At 41.7% G+C, this 19,225-nt stretch overlaps 1 protein-coding gene across 1 annotated transcript in view; it reads right to left on the bottom strand.

Annotated features, from left to right (window-relative positions):
• LOC117529484 (aryl hydrocarbon receptor-like) overlaps positions 1 to 19,225 on the bottom strand; it is a 31,557-nt gene that overhangs the window by 5,986 nt on the left and 6,346 nt on the right. The window contains 9 exon segments of the mRNA XM_034192285.1: positions 2,106 to 2,303; positions 4,017 to 5,484; positions 5,609 to 5,750; positions 8,480 to 8,589; positions 9,707 to 9,942; positions 10,054 to 10,193; positions 12,265 to 12,385; positions 12,484 to 12,573; positions 12,679 to 12,791. Coding sequence (XP_034048176.1) covers positions 4,278 to 5,484; positions 5,609 to 5,750; positions 8,480 to 8,589; positions 9,707 to 9,942; positions 10,054 to 10,193; positions 12,265 to 12,385; positions 12,484 to 12,573; positions 12,679 to 12,791 — 2,159 coding nt within the window. The 3' untranslated portion in view covers positions 2,106 to 2,303; positions 4,017 to 4,277.

The following is a 19,225-nucleotide window of genomic DNA, read 5'->3' as shown; positions in this document are numbered from 1 at the left end:
ACACACACACACACACACGAGATTTGAGGTGATACTGTCGCTTTAAGGACTTCCCACGGAGCGAGACGTCGTGAGAGAACAGAGAAGTTTCAGAAGAAGTCGGTTTCAGCATTTTATCTGGATATTCCACTGTTAAAGGAGATTTTTTTTAATGAAAGACGTGCGGACGGATTGCAGCGTCGGCTCGCAGCCGCCGCGACGCTCCGCCACAGGAAAAACACCTCTGTTGGAAGCCTTAAGGACAAGTTGGAACATGTCCAGCTGTTAAACAATTTCTCATATACTCACTCCACTGAAAGCCATCAAAAGCCGCCTGGATTTTACAAATGGTTATCAACACGGAGGTGTTTTTCCTGTGCCGCCGCACCGCGCCGGCTGCGTCCCGACGCGCGGACTCGTTTAAAAAATCTCCTTTAACAGTGGAATATCCGGATAAAATGCTGAAACCGACTTCTTCTGAAACTTCTCTGTTCTCTCACGACATCCTGGATCAATAGAGCCTGAAATGTGGAGGTTTTCAGCTTGAAACAGGCTGACGACGGCGCCTGAGAGCGCTGCACGACGTCTCGCACCGTGGGAAGTCCTTAAAGCGACAGTATCACCTCAAAATCTCTCATCAGCCGTTAAAATTTTCACCGAAAACCAGCTTAATTTTTCGAACCGTGTCCACTTCGATGTGTCTCACAGGTTTAGAAAAAATTTTGATCAAACAAAGCGCCAGTCTCTCAGCAACTTCTCAGACAAAGGAATTCCGACGAGGTGCTGGACGACTCCTCCCACAAGGAGTGCTCACAGGCAAATGATGTCACCGACAGGCGTGGAAAAACTCACGCATGCGCACGAGGGTTCAAGCATGTCTGACGTAAAAACATATGAATGAAATCCATATAGTTTTTGAAAAAAAAATAAAAAGGACCTATACTTTATGGACAGCCCTCGTATATAGTACAGGACTGACACATGCAGCCTGGTGCAGCCCCTGAACTGAGACATGACCACAGAAAAAATATGACAAGTCAGATGATTCAAAATCTTTTTTTAACGTGTTCTAAAGATACTACACACAAAACCACATCATTTTATACTGCATACAAATTGGATATAAATACATAAATTGCACATAGGATCCACTTGGACAGCAAGAAATATCAGATTCACAGCAGGTCAGATTATCTTAATTGAAGCTTCGCCACAACAAAAGTGGCAGCGAGTGTGGGTGCGTTTCAGGCTTAAAGCCCTCCCCAAATATTCTGTGTATAAGGACTATAGAAATAATGTTTTTTTAAAGTCCACCTGGCACCTGCCCGTCTGCGGGTGATGATGGTGTAGCATCCAGTTTGTTTGTTTTTGCTTTTTGTTACTTTTATATAGTTTTTCCATTCAGTTTCAACTGATTTCATTTATTTAGCGCCAGATCACAACAAAGCTGCCTCAAGCAGCCACTGACTCCAGCAGGTGATTTCACTGATTAACTGATTCCACCTGCAAAGTGATATTAATCACTGAAACCACCTGCTGGAGTGGGTGGTTGCACAGAAAACCTGCACCCTCTCGGCCTTTCTGGAATCAGTCTGAGACCTCTGCCCTAGAGCAAGCAAGGAGTAAGGAAAAACTCCCTCTGGTGATTTGAGGAAGAAACCTCAAGCAGACCAGACTCAAAGGGGCGGCCCTTTTTAAAGTCTGAATCAGACAAACCAACTGCTCCACAATGCTTCATGTTAGAAACCCAAAACAAACTGATTACATCAGACGATTCAGAGTAATTCCCAAAAAGGACATTCAAGCTACGTTCCTGTTATATTAAGTTTTTTAATTTATATATTCCTCAAAGTTGAGCTGAGGCAGAAAATAAGGCGTCACTGATTTTTTGTTCTTTAATACGGTCAAAAAAATCCTGATGGACCAAACTGAAGAGTCTAAAGGACTCACTGCCTCAGACTGTATGAAGAGACAACTGGAACAATTTGTGCCATTAATATTCAAACAGTCAAGAATCAAAACAACCAAAAATGTTCCAGTTTATTTTTTTTTGAGCCATTAGATGGTGATCAAAAACAAGTCATCCTGGGGAAAAAAAAAAAACCTCATTGTTTGAGTGTGTTTACCGATGACGAGCAGCCTCACTGTCCACAAGCTGATTACTGATCCAAATTACTGACACGCAACTTATTGTCCAATCAGAGGTTGTGGGTGTGGTGCTGCAGCGGCGGTGGAGTGTTGCTTTGGGAAACGTTGATGTTCCTAGTGGGAAGATCGGGGAAGGTGAACGGATCAACAGTGCCATTCTGGGGAACTGTGGGGATCTGTAGAACAATCCAGAAACACTGTGATGAGTTAAACCTGGATCAGATGATCTGAGGTTTGTTGAACTTCATCTGTCAGCTGATTTTACAGTCGGATGAACAGTCACATCTACATTCTTGATCGACACCAGTGTTCAGCATAGAAAAGTCATTGTTTAGACGGGTACATTTATTTTATCACGACTCAATTGAGGAGCAGCAGATTTACTCCTGACATTAACAAACCGAACCCGTCCAATTTCTGACACTGTATTTGGGGTTTGTTGTATTTCCATGTAAATTTTGTGTATTATTCTTTACATTGCATTTAAAGGACATGTTCACCATTTTACAATCTTAATTAGATTCAAATGGGCAGCACAGTGGTTTAGTGGTTAGCACTGCTGCCTCACAGCAAGAAGGTCATGGGATTGAGTCCCACCTGTGGTCTTTCTGTGTGGAGTTTGCATGTTCTCCCCATGTTTGGAATGATTTACAAATCAAAAGGTGAGGTCAGGTCTGGGAGCATGCTCTGATGTCACACGCTGCCGCATCCAACACCACACTACGGAATCGCTTTGGACACTGGATGGCAACCAGACAGACATGATGAATACTGTTGTAAAATAAAATAAAAAAAAAATCAATGTATCCTTTAAAAATGTATCCTCTGCATAGGACTGAGGGAGTCAGCTAGTATGAGTGCATCTGAAAATGTCCCCAACGCCATAAAAACTGCACAATAATTTCAAAATTTTGGCTCCTGATCATTACAGGTGATGCATAAAGCGCCTTGGGGCAACTGTTTGTTGTGATTTGGCGCTATATAAATAAAATTGATTGATAATGACTGTATGAGTGAGTAAAGACAGACAGGCCGGTCAAAAGTTGGTAGTGAAGCCTCGTTAATAATCACGGTGTGCTGGTAGTGAAATATAGTTTCTATTTCCTGTTAAGTACCGTGTGTGTTGTAACATACCTCCTCTTATAAGCACCCCGTGTGGAGATAAACGTCAATCCTTATCACTTCTCACCAGGTATTTGTAACATACAGATATTTATTGTTGATTTTGCTTTAAAAAGTACTTGTTGGATGTGAGCGAATAAGTGAGATCTGAATACACTATTACAGTAACAACAATAAATGTTATAGAATGGTTACATTTGGTCCTGTACAGTGCAGTGGGGGGGGGGAGTTGCCATAAATAGAGGCCAACCATTCTGCAGCCATTTACATCACAATCTGCTGGACTCGGCAAACGTTCCAGGCAGCCTTGAATTAAAATGTAGTATTTATGATAGAAATGTTGGATTTGTTATGTTTAAATATATTTAAATATTCCTGTTTCTCAGATTTTGGGTCCAGAGCTGCATAATCTAACCTTAGACAGTGATTCAGAAAGCTCTTGACTATTTATGAGCTTTACAAAGGATTTATCTCAATGTCAGAAAAAAAATGAACACAGTAAAGTTAACTGGACTTACATCCATAGAGAATAAAGGATATTTATGGGCTACACTGTAGCATTCATGCGACAGCCACCCTGGACATTTGTGTAACCAATTTTCAAAAGCCCTGCTTCAAAAAAATGGACACAATTGTACAAGGAAGAATAAGATGGTAATTAAAACAGTTGCTATTTGGGTTTGATGAACAGCTGTCACTGACTACTAGCTAATTAAACTGTATTAAACTCAAAATCATACTTTCCTGCATGTAGAGTGCTATTTTACCTGAGCGTTGCCGTTCCACCTGAAGAATGAAGACTGTAACGATCCATGTTCTGCAGGATTTTCAGACACAGATGCTACCAGACTGGAGCTGTCGGCACTCAAATGGCACAACCTGAGGCTGGGCATGTCTGCAGAAGCTGACCGGAGGTCTGGAGCATCAGTCCACACGTCTCTGACCAAGCAGCTCATGTCACGATGGGACAGGGTGAAGGGCGTGTGAGTGGACTCTCTGGAATAAGTGGGACCTAGATAAAACCCGTGTTACCTGTGAGGAGCAGAGCTCGGTATGTGCACGTCTCTTTTTTCATACATGCAGCTGCTGGATGTGTGTTGCCTCTGTGGGCCGTGTTGCAGTGACTGAGCTGCTGCAGTGGGATGGTGAAAAGGCTGCTGCACCTGCTGCTGCTGACACCGTGGCTGAAGCTGTGAGTGCGTGTGCTGCTGTTGTAATCTCAGGTGGTTGAAGTTCTGCTCAGTGATTTCCAAACCCGACTGGTTGGTGCTGTTGGAGTGGCTACATGTAGACTGCAGCCCAGAGCCGTCTGTCCTTCCGGGCTGTGAATGAGCAGCATCATAAGACTCTGCAGACAGCATTTGGTTGTCATGGTGATAATTGCCTGGATGCCACAACGTTGACGTGTGGCCTAGGTCAATGTTACAAACACCAGAAACAGTTTTCAGTCCGGTCAAATTATCACCAAAAGTCTTGTCTCCAGACTTCACATCTTTCATTTGGTGACACTGATTCAGACCGTGTGAGCAGCTGGTGCTGTCTCCACCATGGTTGCTAAGCAACACAGTCCCAGGATGCTGGCCTTGAAAGAGTACTGTATTGACACTTCCTGAAGCTTCCAACCCACCAGCCTCCTTCCTCAGCTCCTCCTCTACATAGGAGAAGACGTCGCTGGCCAGGAGGCAATTTAGCACCCTTGATGTGTCACCTCTCTCCTTATTCATTTTGATGAGGGTATTTTCCCAGTCCCTCAGCTCAGCGTCACCAACATCAATACCCTCCAGCCCTCTGTCCCCGATGTTTCTCAGGATCTGCTCCAAAGAGTCGATCATAGCTTCTGATGTGAGGTCTCCTATGGTGGTGGCCTTCTGTGGACTCTGCTGCTGGCCCGGCACACTAAGGAAAGCATGACTGTCCATGAAGGCAATGTCCAAAAACTGCTGCTGGGATTCTTCAAAAGGACAAGCATCTGATTCTGGGGTGCATAGGAGCTCAGGACTGATATTCTGAGCCTGAGTGTAAACACTGGGATCCTGCTGGAGTAGGGAGCCCAGCAGCGAGGCAGGGTCCAGGGTTTTTTGTGCTCTGAGCTCCCTGGTGCCTGATGCACTGGAGCTGGGAGGGACAGTGGTGGAGAAGCCCTCCAGAGACAAGTCATATAGGACGCTTTCACCTCTGGCAATGTTGAAGGGAAGCTGCTGCCTTCTCTGAAGCAGATGTTCCTCTCCATCATTTCTACCAAAATAAAAGCAAAAACGAGAAGGTAATATTAATGTTGTTACGCTACTTCAAAATGGCATGAAGCCTTTAAAAGTCCTCAACACATCAACACTAAGAACTTCAAGAAGTTGATGCTTACGTGAGGGGTTTCTGGCGAGCAATGATGAAGTCAGGTTTCCCTGCTTTGAAAACCACTCTGGCATTAGCCTGAACCCACAACCAACAGCCTGTTTTAGTCAGCAGCCTGAAGAATGTGAAGCCGCTATCTCCTGTCTTAATCACTGAGAACAAAAACAAGTTCAACAGATCAACTGACTGATCAACACAGAGATAAAATACTTTTTATTGAGTTTTGTTGTTTATGTAGAAGAGGAAAAAAAACTGCCAAACTAACAGATAAACAAGAAGGCACAAACAGAAACGCACACCAAAAACAAACAAACAACGTATTCATGGACAACCAGCTGTAGTTCTCTCTCCTTTTACAGCACAAGATTTCCTGGATTACTTTGAGAAGAAAATAGAAGACATCAGCTTAAACATATCCCAGCATGCCTTAACCCAGCCACTACACCCTGCTATTGAGGTGGGCACCACTACTGAGATATTACCTAGATTTACACAATTTGATAGTATCTCACTAGACATGCTGACAAAACACGTAATGTCAACAAAAAGCACAACCTGTTTATTTGATCCTATACCAACTAAACTATTTAAGGACCTGTGGTCCACTCTTGGGCTGACTGCTGGAAATTATTAATCTCTCTTTAACTTCTGGATCTGTTCCTAAATGTTTCAAATCTGCAGTGATTAAACCATTACTTAATAAACCTAATCTTGACCCTAGTGTATTGACAAACTATAGGCTGATATCAAATCTATCATTTTTCTCTAAAATTCTGGAAAAGTGGTGTCACGGCAGCTCGTAGACTATCTTACTGAGAATAATCTCTTTGAGCCACTGCAGTCTGCTTTTAGAAAATATCATTCCACAGAGACGGCTCTCACTAAAGTGGTGAATGATCTTCTGCTTACAATGGATTCGGACACCACTATGGTTCTGGTGCTGTCAGATCTCAGTGCTGTGTTTGGTACAGTGGATCATCATATTCTACTCGATAGGCTGGAGGATCATTTGGGATTACTGGGAGTGCCCTTGCATGGCTGACGTCATACCTGACCAGTCGTTCTCACTGTGTTTTGTACAGTAACACTACCTCTAACCTTAGTGACATGAAATTTGGGGTTCCACAGGGGTCTGTCTTAGGCCCCCTGCTTTTCTCCCTTTATATAGCACCCCTTGGGCACATATTGCGGCGTTGTGGGATTACCTTTCACTGCTATTCTGATGATACTCAGGTATACATGCCGATAACTGCTGGTAATCTCACTCACATAAAGTCCTTAGAAGATTGTCTTGCATCAGTGAAAAGCTGGATCTCTAGCAGCTTCCTACTTTTAAACTCTGACAAGACTGAAATGAAGGTTTTTGGTCCAGTGAGACATCGGCATCAATTTGACCAGCTAATGCTTAGCCTAGGTTCGTGTGTTACATCACACTGACAAAGTAAGGAACCTTGGGACAATTTTTGATCCCACATTGTCCTTTGACCTCCACATTAGAGATATGTGGAGTTCTGTGGAATGATCTCCCTGCATCAATAAAACAGTCAGATTCTGTGGAGACTTTCAAGTCCAGACTTAAGACGCACTTATTTTCCCTTTCATATGGCTAGCATACTGGCATAGTATGTTACTATGCTTTTTACTCTTTAAATCATTTTATTAGTAAACGGAGCAGGCCGCGGCGTCGACTTTATCTAAATTCTGGGTCTTTTAAGGCTAGTGGCCGGCGATCACCTTAGTATTTCTTCTGTTTTTCTTATTGCTTAATGCTGACAAATTATACTGTATTTGTTGTCCTTCTGCCACCTGATTCTGTTTTTTCTCTCTGTCTGAGGTGCGTATGTAAGACGAAGAGTATATACATCTGTTAAACATTATAGCCTTTGCATATCAACATGATATGTTTGTTGTTAGCACATTGCTTGTTTTTGGTAAAAAATTACACCACACTACACCTAAGCTACTGCTTAGGCACACAGCACAACTGAACTAAACATTTCAGGAATGAGATCGGCTGTGGAAATATGATGGAACCCCCACAGAATTTTTTGTCTTCAAACAAAAAATGTCAAATGTCAAGGAAAGTAAAACACTTTACATTTTACTGTTCCACGTGGTGTTTTTGTGACATAAAATGGACCAGTTATCAGACTTCTAACCACACAACACCACTAACAGCAGCCATATTTGTTGTTGTGGGGTTCCCTGTGCCACCATTAGAGATTTTCATAAGGTGGCCTGACTCCCGACAGAGGGAACAGTTGGGTCTATATTTAAATAGAGTATCACATCACGTACATCACAATTGAACAATGACAACATTATCCTCTATCAGTTTTGCACCATACACGATGTATAAACTTGATACATCAAACTCTGTTTGTATAAAATGTACTGACACTACGTATGTTGTACAAAGGCAGTAGAATTAGTATGGCATACTGTAGGTACCACATCAAATGTCCCGATTCAGTAAATTACTTAGGATTACAAATCAAGCGTACAACTAATAAATGATAAACGGACTGCATTTATATCGTGCTTTTCCATCTGCATCAGACACTCAAAGCACTTTACAATAATGCTTCACCTTCACTCCGATGTCAGGGTGCTGCCATACAAGGCACCCACTACACACCGGGAGCAACTAGGGCATTAAAGACCTTGTCCTTTTCCGGTTAGGCTGGGATTTGAACTGAGGATCTTCTGGACTCAAGCCCAATAGCTTAACCACTAGACCATCACCTCCACCATCCACCTTAATAATGACTACTACCTGTATGAGTATGATTAGCAAAACAGCATATTTCTACCTAAGTGAAAAAGCCATTATTACCTCACATAAATACCAGCTGTATGTGTGTACTGTGTAGTAACTCACTCCTGAGATGGTTGTCAGCAGAGTACATCATATCAGCAGCATGGATGAACTGATAGCCAGAGCCTGTTGTGACCAACTCAGTTTCTGAATAACCTAAAACCAGCTTGGCTCTGAAAGAAACAAATTAAAAAATACAAACACATTATTACCTCCGACAACGAACTTATGTTTGTGTGTCTGTCTGTGAACAGCCTGACATCCACAATTTTTCATATATTGTTGTGAACTTTTTACTGAAGATTCATATCCTGACAGGCAAGAACTGATTCAATTGCTAAAGTCATAGGTCAAAGGTCAAAGTCAGCAAAAATCTTAGAAAATTGGAATAATCCCTATTTTTAACACTGCATGAATGTTAAAAAATTCAGAACTTTGTCAAAAAGATCTAATCTCTTTCATGTCTGAGAGAGTTATGTAGGATGGTATCTTTTATCCACTGACAAAGCTTGATCTCGTTTCTGCTTAAAACTGACTTAAGAGGTTTTACTTTGTCATCTGATGGTTAATAATCACATTATTCCCTTTGATCGATCTGAGTGAAGACAGACTCAGACGAGCTGCTGAGCTCCGAAATAATGCATGCGCAGTGGAGGCAGGAGGGACCAATATTTAAGGAGGACCGTTTGGTCTGCAACACCGGGTCTGATCCAGATTATTATGAAGCCATTTAAATGTAACACTGAAAACCCCATTTAATGTATATTTTACATTATATCTTAATCAAACGTGCCCCAGTCACTCTCATATTTGAAGGTGAGGTGCAGACTGACACTCACTATCACCTGACAAAGTTTGATCCAGATCTGATCCAGATTGTGGATTTTGTGGCCATTTGAATTTAATATTAAAAAGCTCATTTGGTGTACATTTTGCATTATAATTCAATCAGAAGTGCTTCAATCACTCTCATTTTTCTGTTATGGATTTACCAACACCACCAAAATTGGATGGAGGTTCCAATTTTATGCCTGTTTGTCTTCCAGTTATTAGTCGGAAACAAAGTACCAAAAAGCAATGACAAATTGTGCACAGCAGAAAAAAAACAATGTTCTGTGAAAATGATCTGAAAAAGAATTCAGAAACCAAAAAAGCTGAACCCCCCCCCAAAAAAACCTGACAACACCACAAAAAAAACTTTGATCCAAATGCATGAACTAAATACATCCTCTTGACATTTGATCACATGTAATTTTGCTTATGAAAAGCCACTTGTAACAGGACTCTGACCTTTTTATTATTATTATTATTGTCATCATCATAAATGCAAGTCCTACCACAAGGGCAAAGTCCATACTGTGTTTTGTCTGGAAGATGAGGGTTTTGGTCTGGATTTCCATGACTGAAGGAGGCTGCACTGGTGTGGCGATGGCAAACAGGGCCAGCACAGGAGCAGATGCAGTCCCATCAGCCCCTGCTGTACCGTCAGAGTGCAGAATCTTCAGCCGGCCCTTGAAGTTGAGAGCCTGGAGCAGAAACGTGTTAACATCTAAGTGTGAAGTGACACAAACATAATGTTAGCCATGACAAACGTTTGCATATTGACGGTTTTGGCCTTAGAGCTGATCTTTGATTACTAGGAATCCAGAGGTGTTGTCAAGGAGGCAGCGCAGGCGACAGCAGAAGTTTTTATCCAGGAAAGAGGAATTCTCTGGCGGGATGTACTGAGGCAAGAAGTTCTGAGAGTTGCATGTGGCTTTTCAACTCAAATGCGTATCTACACAAAAACAACATTCAGTTCAAACTAGTCGTTTGTTGTTATAATAGTTACAGATCCTCTGATCAAAACACATCTACAGAAAATGACACTGTACATATACAACTTTCAAAATCAATACTCTAGTTTGATACATACAATCAGAATTTACAACGTATGGATGATGGTGCAAAGTGTGTACTTATTGTAGTGCTGCACTTTGCCACATCTACAACACCACAAAATAGCCTTCGGTGCTGAACGGCAACCACCCAGACAGACCAGCCAGCCAGGTGAAACGTGGCCATTCCCCCCTTGGCCTTCTTCAGCTATTGGGGTCATGTGACAATGTGACATTGCCAATGTGATCAACATTTGCGTTGTCTGGAAAATATTCAGAATTGTTTCCCCTGAAAGGAAAATTTTAAAACAGACGGCCTTGAAGTACATTCGGTAGCAGCTAAGGGTGTAACGGTACATGTATTTGTATTGAACTGTTTCGGTACGGGACGTTCAGTTCGGTACAGGGCTGTTCACACGTGAGATCGCGTTGCGTGTGTTTACATTCAGTGTTGCCAACTTAGCGACTTTCTCGCTAAATCTGGTGACTTTCCAAACCCTCTTGACAACTTATTTTCTCAAAAGCGACTAGCGACAAATCTAACTACTTTTCCTGTCATTACTGAAAACGTTTCCGATGTTTGGTGACTGAAAGTGAAAGTCTTTGTTGTCACAGAGTGGCAGCGGGTCTCCCCCTTCTCTGCTGCAGCAACCTGTAAAGCGCTGAGCGGAGGGATATCTACAATCCTCACTCGTACTGGCTCAGCCTACTGACCTCGTTTGCTGCGCTGTGATTAAATAGTCCCCAGACTTTGAGAAGCCCTGGCCTTGAGAAGTTATTTTAGTTTAATAAGTGATGGCCAATTTTAATGGCAAAATAAGTAAACAAACCAAGAATCAAGTTTATTTGTGGTTCTAAATATTTTTAAGGTGGTTTTACTCACTTTTTTGCCTCTCCCACAATGTTTTTGTTTTCAAAACTTTATTTAAAAAGATATATTAACAGACATTAAACAATCAGTTAATAGAAAGAGATAGAAAATAGAATAAATTGTACAAAAGTAAAGGGATTCTTTATCATTAATTCTCTTTAAAAAAAAATCCCTTATAGAGTGTGACAGTTTTGGACAAGTTAATTTGTCTGGCAAAAAAATATGAAGGTTGAATAAAATTGAACAGGGCTTGATCCTCGAACCGTTGTTCTGCTCTTTACTTGTGGAAAGGTTTTGTTAAAAGCTGTTTGCTAGGAATTTATTTTTTATAATATTTCATACATTGGTTATTTATTTGAGAACATTTTATTTAACTTATTACCAGGCAGCACTTTGCAATTATTTTATTTTCCTGTTTGTATAATGTTACAATAAATTGTTGGTTTAAACAACAAGCAAATTTAGGTTTTGCATTTTGTTCCCATACTGTACCAAAAATGAACCGAACCGTGACCTCAAAACCAAAGGTACATACGGAACCGTGATTTTTGTGTATCGCTACACCCCTAGTAGCGACCTATATAGTCTGTGACAGCGACCACAGTGACATCATACATCACGTAAGGGTTTCCCCGGACTTACACGAGGGAAGCTAGGAAGCACACAGTGACAGCCAATCAGAGCAGAGGGGCATGGTGACATCAGCCGGGCTGCTCGTTCGAACAAAATAATCCAACATGGTGGAAAAGGCTCCAAAAGAACTTCTGTCGGTATAAATGTAAGATGTTTCTCATATATTTTGTAAGGGTTCTAAATCTAAAAAGCTTCCGAAACTAGACCTCTGAAGTGATTTACAGGACATCTTACGGATGTCAGCATGCAGGCCCTGTGTACGCACATCACGCAAGGTCAAAGGTAACTTCCGGTAATTTCAAAACCTCATGCAAGCGCACACGCAGTTCCCCCTGCAGACGGCCTTAAAAGGATGAATGAATGAATAGTCGGCATACCCTGCAAACTATTTTAGAAACTCATACATATTTACAAACACACCACAATGTGTGTATCATGTGGACATGAGTAAAGCTATTGAGTGGTACCTTCTGCTGACATGTCAGAATCAGCCTCAGTGGGGTTGAAGGCAAAATGGAGCTGGCATTTAAACATTTGTCTGTCATCAACATGGATGAGGTCGTAGATGCTCTGGTGCATCACATCAGACTACGGACAGAAGACAGGTTGGATATATGAATCCATATTTTGTAACTTTTTCACCTTAAAAAAAAAAACGGTATTTACTCTCTGTCTTGTGTTGATACCTGATGGAAGACCAGGAAGTCCTGGATAGTTGGGGTTGTGTAGAAAAGCGTTCCATCAGCCGTCACAACAACCACAAAACCACTGAGTGCCTATAGAAGAAAAGGAAATACAGCTGCATATATATTTAAGTAAACCACACATTTACACTTCCAAAAACACCAGTGGCATTTACTGTTCATTTACTGTTCGTTTACCTGCAGAAGAAGCTCCCCCTCTGAGAAAGTAACTCCATCCAGGGACACAGACTGCCCATTTCTGCCGCTTGCAGAGACAACAGAGGTTGACCACACATTGTTCTGGACAGCTCCTGCAAAATACAACGCCAAATTCATCAACATCGATACATATTAGTTAGAATCATCATTTCTTCCACTCATCTTCTGTAAGGCAGGTTTTGTGCCATACAGCTTCATTCTTAGCCAATATATCAGCAGTGACATCAGTCACTCACTCATCTTCACCTGCTTACTCCACTTCAGGGTCACACGGGGCTGGAGCCTATTCCAGCAGTCATAGGGCATGAGGCGGGGTTCACCCTGGGCAGGACGCCAGTCTGTCGTAGTGACATCATCTGCTTTGAATTTCAATTTAACTGGTAAGGAATCCAAATTTTCAAATTCTCTCACACAGTCCAGGAATGACTGACATATTGACATGTTCTCATCATGGGTTTGTGCACAGCGTTCACTGGACATTTGACTGATTTTGATGTTTTCACAACATATTAGAAACATTTTCCAATCCATTTTCAGTGTTCTATATACATTTCATTCTTCAAGGTCTTGCTGCCGAAAAGACATCATACGAATTGCAACGTCAAGCCCAGAAACAAAGCAAGAAGGATTTGGCATTAAATGACATGTCAATTTGCACCCCAACAAATTTTGAATGAGATGGCAGAGTTACCATCCACATATTGGCAAACTGAATAACTTATTCTTTGTCTCATCATTGCGTCGACTTTGGTGACCATATACTGCAAAGTGTGATTATTTGTGTAGAAGTACTAATTACTATGATTATGAACATGAAAATATGAGCATGGGATAGACAGATGGCAAAATGTACTTGAATAAAGATGAAATCATCTGATTTGGCAGGGACGACTAACTCCCTGAGGTGCGTGACGTGACGGTTCATACTGATCATTATGTGTCAAGGATATTTGCTAAAATATCAGAAACGGGACTATTCTTTCCACACAAGAGATGCACAAATTTATGAATCTGTGAATCGTGTCTGTTGAGAAAGTGACATTTTGACGGGTGTCCCACTCAATCGCACATAAAACAGCATTCACAGAATATCTGGAGCTGAACCCGGGGAAAAGTTTCTCAGAAATGACCAAGCTTGACACCTGCAAAGTGTCATACTTTTGTGCAGCAAGTAAATATAATCACATTGATTTACATTCAAAACATGAATAAAGAGCAAAATAACATACTGGTTTGAATAATTGCATTATGTCATGACTAACCCCCCCCCATTTCTCAGTGTTGATATGGCAGCCATAATGATTTTTTTGTCTGTCTCATAATATTCCTTGGTATCAAAAACATGGGAAATGAGCCAAAAACCATATCCCTATGACAAATATTAGCAAAGTTATAGACCCTTCTCTGTTTTTCAACGTTCAAATGGCGGCCATATTGGATTTTGTGTGTTTTTTTGTGTGTGCCATAAGATTCCTTGGTATCAAAAATATGGGTAAAGAGCCAAACCCACAACCCTATGTGTAATATTAGCAAAGTTATGACCACTTTTCTGTTTCTCAATGTTGGCATGGTGGCCATGTTGGATTTTTGGAACCGGAGAAAAGTTGTTCATTATCATCCACAGAATCCGTATACCAAGTGTGGCACTTTTTGTCCAGCCAGTATCAGTCACTTTTGAGCCTAAGCCACCTAATTCACGGGGATTTGTGGTATTGTGGCTGAACTCCTCCAGGCAGGTGGAGATGCTTTTCTCCTGGTGTTGCAAGCAGTATTTCCTCCCATTTGGGAGACAGGTATCATCCCAACGGACTGGAAGAAAGGACTTGTCATTCTTCTCTGGAAATGAAAGGGTGGTCTGCTGGATTGCAATAATTATAGGAGTACTACACTGCTCTCTGTGCTGGGCAAGATGCTGCCAATGTTCATTTTTGACAAGATTCATTCCAGTTACTTGCTACTCATTGACTGGAGTAGTTTGGCTTCATCCCCACGACATCAACCATCAACCAAGTTCTAGCTCAGTGAATACTCAATGAATGCAAGCATGAGAGCAAGTCATTATTTGCCGTCTGTGTTGAGTTTCACAAAGCATTTGAATCGGTTCACCAGGCTGCTCTGTGGCACATTATGAGAATTCATGGAATCACCAATAAGTAATATCTTTCCCAGGCTGTGCATGAGTTCTGTGTATGCTGTGTGGAGTCAGAGCAGAGCCAGACGTCTTTGCTGTGAAGTCAAGAGTTTGTCTGGGACTGGGTGTTGTGGAGAGATTTGAAGTCCAGCAATACTGATATCCGCAAAAATGCTGAATATCGGCGGCATTAATCAGCCTCGCAGATAACCAGTCGACCCCTAGTTTTGTTTCTGTTTGGGTGTTTTTGAGCAGCCAAATATTACTTTCTTGTTTAAGTTCAACTGTGTATACCAGGAATCACTGAAAAACAAAAACTCAAAACTGTATATTTCATGAAAATGTAGTATTTCTACTTCATTGCTAAAGTTTCGCTGGTCTATTTTTGGAATAAACAAAATATCACTTATTTCCTACCAGGTAAGCATAGCCTAGCGTAGAACAACCGCAGGCAACAGAAACCGCCATCGCTGTTCAAACAAGACAGCGTACTTATTGTGTATATGGGTACATATTTGCACAGTATACATGATGTGTTAGTGCAGAACATCAAAGCTTGTTTAACAAATGACCAAGAAATACCTGCAAAACTGTAAAAAAAAATAAATAATATATATATATATATACACATATACACACACACACACGTATATAAACAAATGGGGTGAGGTGGGGGGGCGTCTGGAACATTTTATGCTGCAGACTCATGAAACCACAATTCTTCTGCAGCAGAGGTTTTACTTTGGTCAGAAGAAACATTTTCCCCTCATTCTAAATACGAGCCAAAAAAAAAGAAAGAAAAGCTTGCTCCACTATGACAGAAAATTTTGTAATCTAATCTGTAATCACTGGCACTGAGTCTCCTCTCCTTCACTTACAGTAATAATTCTATGGCACGCTAACAAACTTGCACGCCACTCCTCTTATTTTTTAAACAAACCCAAAGAATCTGCCTGTCATCCCCCCCAATGCGCGCGCGCGCACACACACACACACACACACGGCCAGTAATTACCCCGAAGTCTCAGACAACGGCAGCTTTATCCACCTCAAAAAGACTGAAAGAATCTTCAGTTTGAAAGTGTAACATGAACTGGAAGAGACTCGAGGGATCTGTCCAAACTGGTGTAACACATCACAATGTGACAGTGTGACAAGAAAGACTTGAATGTTTCATAAACATGTTAGCCGAGCTCGCCTGTGCTCTGTCTCCTCTCACCCTTCACTTCCATCCTTTCCTGCCTCCCTTCCTCTTCCCCTCTCACCCGTCTCCATTCTCTGAGGTGGACCTTCAAGGAAATGGGTTCACACGCAGAGTCAGCACACCCTGCCAAACACGTGGGCCCAGAGAAACGGGAGCTGACGCCCACGGGGCGCTACAACCCTTCACACACAAATTTTTAAAGAGAAAGACCCAAAGAGGCATGACGGTAAACACGAGGTGGGCAGTGCTGAAACCATCAGGTCATCAACAGAAAATCAATCAACAGCACTTTTATTTAAAGTCAGCTCAGCTGTCAAAAATCCAGTGTTCTCTTGTCCGACATTCCCAAACAGGGATATCACACGAAACGATGCTTCAGCATCAAGTCAACTCCAAAATTCTTAAAACATGATGACATCACTTTTCTGCTGTGACGGCAGTATCGTCGGTACAGAATATGCAGTTTTTACACAACTGCCCAAACAACGTCCGCTGCCCAAAGGATGCCTCAAATTTACCAAAACACCCAAAAGACAAATCCAGATCTGAAGATGAGTGAGTTTCAAATCATGTATCATGTGAACAGTGTGTTTTTCCATCAGCCATGTAGCCCGCAGGCACCAGGCAGCCCGCTGTCAGGCGCTAGGGGTGTAGGAAAAAAAAAAAAATCGATTCACATCCGAATCGCGATTTTTATTTATTACGATTCTGAATTGATCCAAAATGTCCAAGAATCAATTTTTAAAAAGCATTTTTTAAACATTTTCTTGCTTACTCGCTGCGTGGACTGTTTGTCAGTCAATGGCCTCCGTATCACAGCATCCCCGCGGGGGGTCCGGCGTGCTTCAAACACTCGTGTGCTGCAGCTTAGTATAACGGACGAAGAGCTAATTCAGCCAGCACCGTCTTTGCTGAAGGCAAATGTTTTATGCAGTGTGTGACTTATGCAGTGTGCAAAATCTGCTAAATGAAAGTCAAGTACTTCGGAAACACTTCAAATACGCAAGCCCACATACTACGTCATCACCCAGAGCTAAAAGAGCGGAGCAGCGGTTTCTGCCGACTACTGACCAGCGCTTCGCTAAACTGCCAGCCAACTCTAAATGAGCAAAGCAGATAAGTAAATTTACATCTTTAGAATCACTTGATTAACCTTGTAAAGCTGCATTTTCTTAAACATAAACATTTTTTACGTAATATAACTATTTCTCAGAGCTCTTTGAATCGAAAATCGATTCTGAATCGAATTGTCACCCCAAGAATCAGAATCGAATTGAATCGTGAGTTGTTGTACGATTCACATCCCTATCAGGCGCCCGCTATGGATGCTCTAAAAACAGCCAGTGCCTGCTCAGGGTTCACGCTGGCCTGATGCTACATGAACAAGAATGGGCACAATATATATAGTATGCTTCACATCCTGGGACACGCATTCAAAACATTCAAACATTGATTTTTAAAAATAACGTCTCAGTTTGTGTGTTTCTCCTCGCTGTCATCAGCGAGTTGCAGCTTCCGTCCGTCTGTCTCCTGCTTTCTGCAGGAGGAGGCGGGGTCAGCCTGCTCTGTGTTTGAGCCAACCAGCAACACTCGAGCGTGTATTTTGATCCCAACGAGGAAGTGCGGCTCCTTGACTGGCCGCTTGAAGCTGTCTCCAAAACAGAGCACATTCCTGTAGAAATCCATTTTAAAACGTCCGACTTTAGAGCAGAACTAAACATGTTAACAGCCTGGTCCAAAAACTATAGAGACTATTGGGCTCTATAGATAGTCTTTGCCTCCATGACAACTGTACAGGGGGGCAAATTTTTTTTTCTAACTTCCTACTTCAAGGCATTTTAATAAATAAAATTCTGTTGTGGGCGTGGTTGCTTTGAGTGACAGCGGCTGGGTCCAGCGACAACTCCTCTGACCATAATGGATGGATGTTCACCAAATAGCGATGCTGCCTACAATGATTTTTTTTAATCTGTAGAGTAATGTCTTATGATATGCCGTAATTTGCACAAAAATCAAACAAACTTAAAATTGACAAACTATTAAAGGCGGTCTGGCACGACACGTCACGCAACTAAACACACATTTCTTTTATGGCATAATTTGCCATATGGACAGGTAGATTGGTAAATTAGTGTAGAGGCCTGTATCAACACACACACACACACACACACACACACACACACACACACACACAAGCCTGGTTTACACTTTTGCGAATATGCATCCTAACAGGTCACGGTCTGTAACCAAGACAAACCGGGTGAGTATAATGGCTGCCCACAAATGTAATGTAACACACAGTGCGGTAACACAACATGCTGGGGTTCCACCATGTGATGTGTGCAAAACAACCACAGCATAACTGCAGACACCATAGCAGGGCTGTAGTATATTGTTGTTGTTTTTTTTATCTGTACTGTGGCATTTCCACAAGATGATTTTGCAGCATGTACCACAATGTTATGGGCGCCAAATGCACAGGATTACCAAAATATTTTAAAGACCACAACAGAAACAACACATTCGAGCATGTTGAAAATTTAGCAACTGTTAAAACAATACAATGCCCTGTTTGTAGTTCACCACAGATACCCTCCAGGACCTTCTGAGGTTTTCTAAGGTAAACACACAGTTTTAAGCCATGAGATTCTCAGATACATAACGTGGGGCTACAAAGGAGCAACCACAACAACAAAATGTCCCACATAATATGTCCATCACAGTGAGATATACAAAGCTTCAGTCCGACTTCAACCTTTATATGTACAAAACTTGTTTACTTTCTATCTTTTCACTGATTCATGTGTTACCAAATAGGTCACTTTAATGCTTTCTTAACTTCCTGTTGATAAAGCAAACCAGACGTTAGGCCTGAGTATGAGATATATATCAATGATACCATAAGTTGTTTACAGAGGCCAGCAGAGTGTCAACTCTACTTGCTGAGTATTTCAGGCACACTTATGACATCTGCAACCTACTTCCTGTGTTCAGCGGTGGCTAACGGCAATAACGAGCTAACCACTGTCAAAGTCTAAGGAGTGTTTTAGCGAGCCATCGGTAAAATTTGGCAGCTAGAAAAGCAATATATAGTGCCTTGCAAACACATTCACCCCCTTGGCCTTTTACACATTTTAATTTACATATTTGCCACGTCAACCACCAAAAGTAGTTCAGACTTTTCTGTAACA

The sequence above is a fragment of the Thalassophryne amazonica genome, chromosome 17, assembly GCF_902500255.1.
Source record: "Thalassophryne amazonica chromosome 17, fThaAma1.1, whole genome shotgun sequence".
NCBI lineage: Eukaryota > Metazoa > Chordata > Actinopteri > Batrachoidiformes > Batrachoididae > Thalassophryne > Thalassophryne amazonica.
Note: the sequence above shows the minus strand (reverse complement) of the source record. Positions and strands in the feature narration are given on the sequence as shown.